Here is an 8,004-nt window from a genome sequence, read left to right on the forward strand (position 1 = left end):
TTATAAGGACTTTTGATACCCTTGAGTCAATTTATAATGATGAAATATTAATCATTAATGTATTTTTAAAAATATGTATTTTTTCTTTCTTCCCTAATATTATTAATTGGTTTTATGATTTCTCAACATACCCGCCTAATCAATCCCATTGTATATTCCTAGTCTCCCACTGTGGTTGGCAATTCCATTAATTCCACAATTAATCCTTTTCTTGTAGTGGTTATCATTATATTAACTCTCGCTTTGCATCCCCATTCTTCAGGTTTCACAGCACTCTCTAGCTCTTTCTCTTCCAGCTCGCCTTTTGCTTTTATTTAAGCAAAACTCCTGTTAAGAGAGTTTAATTCTTACCCAGAAAACAACAAATCCCATATTCATTAACCCCCCCCCCCCCCGTAAAAAGCAAGTAATATGGATAGGGAAAGCATAGAGCTGAGTAAAGAGCGGCTGACAGCGGAAATGGCATTCAAAGACTCCTCCTCCGCCGTCATCAAAATCCGGCAAAGATTGCCCGATTTCCTGCATTCTGTGAAGCTCAAGTACGTCAAGTTAGGCTTGGGCTATGGCTATTCACGTAACCCCGCCACCATTCTTATCCTACCATTCATTATTGTCACTTTGGTTCAGCTCTACGGTCTGAAACCGGACTGGGTTTACGAGTTATGGACCAATCAAGCCTTTCGACTTGAGAGCATTTATTCTGCCATCGGGTTCGCTGCTTCACTGGCCCTTTTCTTCCTATTTGATCTCTACTTTGCGAACCGGTCCAAGTCGGTTTATCTCGTCGACTTCGCTTGCTACAAATCTGAAGATGATCATAAATTGTCAATTGACTCATTCATGAAGATTACTGAAGAAACCGGAGCTTTCACGGACGATATGCTTCAGTTTCAAACAAGGATATCGAGCCGGTCTGGTTTAGGCGATGAGACGTACTTCCCAAGAGGGATAACCTCTAGACCGCCAAACCAGTGCTTGAAAGAGGCTCGGTCTGAAACTGAAGCTGTTATGTTCGGAGCACTCAACTCCCTTTTCGCGAAAACCGGCGTTGAACCGAAGGACATCGACATCCTTATCGTGAATTGTAGCCTATTTAGTCCCACATCGTCACTCTCGGCCACGATAATCAACCATTACAAGCTACGTCCAGATACAAAGTGCTACAATCTTGGTGGGATGGGGTGCAGTGCTAGCCTTATATCCGTCGAGCTAGCTAAAAACCTCCTTCGAGCCAATCCCAACAGTTATGCAGTGGTGGTTAGCACTGAAAATATTACTGCACATTGGTATTTGGGGAATGACAAGTCCATGTTGCTATCCAATTGCATATTTCGCATGGGTGGAGCCGCCGTTCTTTTGTCGAACAAGCCACTAGACAGGATGTGTTCCAAGTACGAGCTCGTTCACTTGGTTCGAACCCATAAAGGTGACGACGATAAACATTACAACTGCGTTTATCAAAGAGAGGATGGCAAAGGAACTGTTGGTGTTTCATTGGGTCGTGAATTAATGGCTGTGGCCGGCGACGCATTGAAAAGTAATATCACCACTCTGGGTCCCCTGGTCTTACCCTTCACAGAGCAGTTAATGTTCTTTGTTACCCTTGTTCGAAAGAAGGTTTTTAAAGCGAAAGTTAAGCCTTATATACCCGATTTTAAGCTTGCTTTTGAGCATTTTTGTATCCATGCTGGTGGGAGGGCGGTATTAGATGAAGTACAGAAGAATTTGCAGCTAACGGATTGGCATATGGAGCCTTCAAGGATGACATTACATAGATTTGGTAACACTTCAAGCAGCTCACTGTGGTATGAGTTGGCTTACACGGAGGCCAAGGGTCGGATAGAGGGTGGTGACCGGGTGTGGCAGATTGCATTCGGGTCGGGATTCAAGTGTAACAGCGCTGTTTGGAGAGCTCTTAGGTCGACTCCCTTGAGTGAGACAAGGGGCAACCCGTGGAAAGATGAAATTCACAAGTATCCGGTCAAGGTTCGTCTTGCTTGATATCTCCAAGTAGTGTCAATTTATTGCTTCTTGACCTGTGCCTTGAAGCATATAATAAGTGACCCAAGCTTTAGGACGTTGTGTTGTGTTGTTTCGTTTGTTTGTTGGGTTCTTTTTCTTGTAAGAAAAAGTGATCAAAGAATATGCCACGTTCAAATTTGAATACAGAATAATTAGAATATCTAAAATTCAGTTAGAAGAATAGACCACTGGCAAGAAATGATATTGGCTTTTAGCTGCATAATTGAAGTGTTTGGCTTTCTTTAATTAATCAATTAGTTGGGGAATATCATCAAACAGGTGGTTGGTATCTATACATAAATGTGTGCAATTCATACATTGATTGAATTATTTCATGGTTAGTGGTTTGAAACAAAGTAAGCATGCCCTTTTCTTTTAACATAAAATATATATTATTATAATTCATATAGACTCCAGGATCCTCATAATATACCAAAGCAGACAAGAAGTTGATCCTAATGAAAAATTAAGACACCCACACTATTATTGTTTCTTTTTCATTGTGGCATATCATATTAGGTTAAAACAGATTTTTAAAATTTTAAAAGATTGAAAACATATTATTAATAAAAATATAAAAAAATATAACTTATATGAGAATTTAAAATTTTGAGACGCAAATCAGGTTCAACCTTCACTGCATTCAAGTTCAGGGACCTTCAACCTTTTCAAACAAATGTTGCTTAAGATGAGCCGTTTCTTGCAAAGCCTTGAACCCTTCAGGGCATGCTTCAATCAGCGTAGTTTGAATTATCCGGCAATGATAGCTTAGTTTGATTTCCAGCTGCTATCCAGGGCAGCCTCAAGTTCATTCTTCTCCATCTTTAGATGAGTGTTTTCTTCCTCCGTCTGCCTTCATTTTCTCACAAGGTAATTTACTTGCTAAGAATTTCAGGAAGAGCTGATGGGATGTCTGCAATGTCTCACCTGAAAATGATCGTTTCAAGTCCTCATATTCAATAAATCCTTTACCGATATGCAGGTATGCCACTTTTGTAGCCAATTCTTCCATGCTCAACTCAGGTAGGTAGGCGTTGTCGATATTGGTCAATTTCAGGACCAGCTGTTTGAAGAACTTTAATCAAGTGTAACATAGAATTTATTTTTTCCAACTTATTCCTCAGCTCATCAATATAGTAGAATCTAGTTTTATTTATTTATTTATTTATTCATTCATTTTGGTCGTACTTCTGATTCCAGGGTTTAGCCTTGATTATTCCGGATCGACCTACTTAAACGATATTAAACTTCTTACCACTTGAACCATCTCTGTTAATAGAATCTAGCTTTATTTGCGATGCTTTTAGTGATTTTATCTCTAGCAAAACCAATTGATGAAGGGACATGCTCCCACTCGAAGTAAAATCTTTGGGGAAAAAATGGCTCGTGATGTAATTTTTTTTCTCGAGCTATCATCAACAAGGCAGTTGGTCTCAACAAGTTTCCCGCCCTTCACGTTATGATATACTTATTTCTCAACCACTTTTGTATTCTAAAAAAAGCAACCTAAGAGACTCCAATAATTCCAAATTGAAGCACAAAAAGTTAGACCATACATATAGATTGTTTTGAAGACCAATCAACATTTTTGTGTCCCTCTGTTATGCTATCAAGGACATTGTTTAAAGGTAACACCCCCTCACGTCTGATGTCTGTTCTGTTGAAAGTCAAATAAAAAAAAGAGATTTGCAAGTGGGGCGGCTGAACTAAAATCAACATGGACGGCTAGATAATTCAACAAAAATTAGGTTGCCTAATTTTGTTGAATTTTGTAATAGGGTTAATTATTTTTAGTCATTAGACTTTAGGGTATTTTCAAAGATTAGTCCCTAAGCTTCAACTATAAATACACTAGCTCATTTAGCTTCAAAATTATCCCAAAATTCTTTTCTTCCTCCCAATACTAGAGAGTTTTCTTATGAGTAGTGAGTGTTTTGTAAACACCTGTAAATTTTCTCTCTTAGTAAAAGATCTGTAGCCGTCCGGAGACGTAGGCACAATTTGCTGAACTCCGTTATCAATTTTGGGTATTATTTTTCCGCTTTTATTTCACATTCTCACTAATCTGGTTATAGGGAAATTACTCGTACTGAGTTTATTTCTCAGCAACTGGTATCAGAGCTTTTGGTTGTGAATTTTATCAATTTTTTGCGAGGTTACTATTCATTACTTGAATATTGAATAGTGAATTTTGGGTATCAATTTTTTCTCAACAATAGTGAATTTCTTGAATATTGAAATTTTTTCGGCGATACGAATTTATCGACGGAGGTGTTCTAATACACAACGGTTGGCGAAAATTGTCAGAACGATCCAAAGAAGTCAGATTCGAGTGGGAGCGATGGCTGCAGACGAAGGGAAGGTGAAAATTGAAAAGTTCGATGGTACGGACTTTGGCTTTTGGAAGATGCAAATTGAAGATTTTCTGTACTAGAAAATCTATATCAACCTCTCTCAGGAAAGCAACCAGAGGGCATGAAGAATGAAGACTGAGCTCTTCTCGATAGACAAGCCCTCGGAGTTATCCGACTAACGTTCTCCCGCAATGTTGCTTTCAACATAGTAAAGGAAAAGACCACGGCAGGTCTTATGGCGGCACTCTCCAGTATGTACGAGAAGCCATCGGCCTCAAACAAAGTTCATTTGATGAGGCGATTGTTCAATTTGCGGATGGTGGAAGGGGCATCGGTGGCTCAACACCTAAATGAACTCAACACGGTCACAACCCAGTTGAGTTCCGTGGAAATTGAATTCGATGATGAAGTTCAAGCTTTAATTCTCTTATCATCTCTACCAGACAGTTGGAATGCTACTGTTACAGCAGTCAGCAGCTCGTCGGGAAACAACAAATTAAAATTCGACGATGTTTGGTATCTGGTATTGAATGAAGAAATTCGATAGAGAGAAACGGGTAAAGCATCAACCTCCTCAGCCTTGCACACGGAGTCCAGAGGGAGAACTTCAGAAAGAAATTCAAATCGTGGCAGATCCAAATCCAGAACGGGAAAATCAAGAATGGGAAAGAAATATTTTACCTGTTATAAATGAGGCAAGAAGGGTCACTCTAAAAGAGATTGTCGAGCACCGAAGAAAAATACATACGCATAGAAATCAACCAATGTGACAAAGGAGACCGGTGATGCCATGATTCTAAGCGTCAATAGTCCGATTGAATCATGGATCTTGGATTCAGGGGCATCTTTCCACTCCACCCCGTGTCGAGAAATCATGGAGAACTATGTCAGTGGTGATTTTGGGAAGGTTCATCTAGCTGATGATGAAACCTTAAAGATCATCGAAAAAGGAGACATCCGATTAAAATTGCCAAACTAGACCACCTGGACGCTGAAAGGTGTGAGACATATTCCTGGTCTCAAAAGAAATTTGATTTCTGTAGGACAGCTTGATGGAGAAGGATATAGTACAACCTTTTCAGGCTGTGAATGGAAGATTACCAAAGGAGCACTCATCATTGACGTGGTAAGAAGACTAGTACTCTCTATGTAACCTCAAACTTAGAGAATATCATTGCCGCAGCAGATACTGATGGAAAATCAAACCTATGGTACCAAAGGCTTGATCATATGAGCGAGAAATGGATGAAGACACTTTTGTCAATAGGGAAGATGTCGGATCTAAAGAATGTAGATGTCGGACTATGCTAGGATTGCATCTTTGGCAAATAAAAGAAAGTCAGTTTTGCAAAGATTGGTAAGACACCCAAGGCTGAAAAGTTAGAGTTAGTTCATATTGATGTATGGGGACCATCTTCAGTTTCATCTCTTGCAGGCTCATTATATATTATGTCACATTCATCGATGATTCTACAAGGAAGGTGTGAGTTTATTTTCTGAAGAAGAAATCAGAAGTCTTTGATACTTTCACAAAATGGAAGGCCATGGTGGAAAATGAGACTGGTTTGAAAGTCAAGCGGTTGAGGTCAGATAATGGAGGAGAGTAAAAAAATAGAAGATTCAGAGATTTCTGCACAAACAATGGGATCAAGATGGAGACAATTCCCATGACACCGCAGCAAAATGGTGTAGCAGAGTGCATGAACAGAACTCTGAATGAACGTGCCAAAAGTATGAGGATACATGTCGGATTGCCCAAATTTCTATGGGCTGAAGCTATCAACAGTGCAGCTTACCTGATCAACCGTGGCCCTCAGTTCCTTTGGATGACAGAATACCAGAGGAAGTTTGGAGCAAGAAAGAAATAACCCTTTCACACTTAAGAGTGTTTGGTTGTATTTCTTATGTACACATAGATTCTGCTAAAAGAAGTAAACTTGATGTCAAGTCCAACAAATGCGTCTTTGTTGGTTATGGTGGTGATGAGTTCGGTTACCGATTTTGGGACTACGAAAATTGAAAGATCATCAAAAGCAGAGATGTCATTTTCAATGAGAATGTGATGTACAAAGACAGATCAACTGTAGAATCAAATAGCTCCAATACCGAAGTTGAAACAAAGGAATTTGTTGAGTTCGAGGAGATTTCTAGAAATAATGTTCAGATCAATCCTGAAGCAGTTCAAGAAGAACCAGGCACACCATAAATGAGACACTCCTCCAGAATTCCTAAACCAACCCAACGGTATTCTCCTTCTTTGCACTACTTGTTGCTGACTGACAATGGTGAACCAGAGTGCTATGATGAAGCAATGCAATTGGAGGATTCAGTCAAGTGAGAGTCTTCCATGAAAGATGAGATGGACTCGCTTATGTCAAATCAGACGTGGGAATTAGCTAAATTACCACCAGGCAAGAAAGCGCTCCATAACAAGTGGATTTACAGGATCAAAGAAGACCACGATGGGAGCAAACGCTACAAAGCAAGATTTGTTGTCAAATGCTTTCAACAAAAAGAATGTATTGGCTATAATGAAATTTTCTCTCCAGTCGTAAAATTGTCTACAATCATACTGGTGTTGAAAATTGTAGCCGCAGAGAATTTACATCTTAAGCAGTTAGATGTAAAGACAGATTTCCTTCATGGTGATTTCGAGGAAGAAATCTATATGAGGCAGCCAGAAGGCTTCATAGAGGTAGGCAAGAAAAACCTGGTATGTAGGTTGAAGAAGAGCTTGTATGGTTTAAAATAAGCTCCTAGACAGTGGTACAAGAAGTTCGATAACTTCATGAATAGCAGTGGTTTTACCAGATGCCAAGCAGATCATTATTGTTACATCAAGAGGTTGGACAACAACTTGAAGCAAAAATTGTCGAAGCAGTTTGCTATGAAAGATCTGGGCGTTGCAAAGTAGATTCTTGGGATGAGGATCAAGAGAGACACAAAGTAGGGGACTTTGATGATATCACAGGCTGAGTACATCAACAAAGTACTCTCCAGGTTCAACATGCAACATGCTAAATCAGTAAGTACACCTTTAGGTGTTTATTTTAGACTCTCCAAAGAGAGACACAAAGTAGGGGACTTTGATGATATCACAGGCTGAGTACATCAACAAAGTACTCTCCAGGTTCAACATGCAACATGCTAAATCAGTGACAGGTGCTGAACAATTGCATCATGATTGGAAGTCTGATGTATGCCATGGTTTGTACCAGACCAGATATTGCTCAAGTAGTGGGAGCTGTTAGCAGGTACATGAATAATCCGGGCAAAGTACACTGGGAAGCTGTCAAATGGATCCTCAGATATCTGCGGGGTACTATAAACAAAGCACTTTGTTTCAAAGGTGGAGATACAATACTGACAGGCTATGTAGATGCTGACTTAGTTGGAAATGTTGACATCAGAAGGAGAACTACAGGGTATGTCTATACTCTAGGAGGTACTGTAGTGAGTTGGATTTCTCAACTACAGAAGATAGTTGCTCTCTCCACAACTGAAGCATAATATGTCGCTATTACGGAAGCCAGCAAGGAGATGGTTTGGCTCCAAAGTTTCTTGGAAGAGTTAGGCAAGAAACAAGAAAACAATGTCATGTATTCCGACAGTCAACGTGCTATTCATC

The 8,004-nt window shown here is 39.7% G+C and overlaps 1 protein-coding gene across 1 annotated transcript; it reads left to right on the top strand.

The window, feature by feature from the left end:
* Positions 1–383: 383 nt before the first annotated feature.
* Positions 384–2,154, top strand: LOC120182952 (3-ketoacyl-CoA synthase 1-like). Its single transcript, XM_039187768.1, has one exon. The coding sequence runs from the start codon at positions 412–414 to the stop codon at positions 1,999–2,001; it is 1,590 nt and encodes a 529-aa protein (XP_039043699.1). The 5' UTR covers positions 384–411; the 3' UTR covers positions 2,002–2,154.
* The last annotated feature ends 5,850 nt before the right edge of the window (positions 2,155–8,004 follow it).

This window comes from Hibiscus syriacus, unplaced genomic scaffold, assembly GCF_006381635.1.
Source record: "Hibiscus syriacus cultivar Baekdansim isolate YM2019G1 unplaced genomic scaffold, ASM638163v2 tig00112738_pilon, whole genome shotgun sequence".
Lineage (NCBI taxonomy): Eukaryota > Viridiplantae > Streptophyta > Magnoliopsida > Malvales > Malvaceae > Hibiscus > Hibiscus syriacus.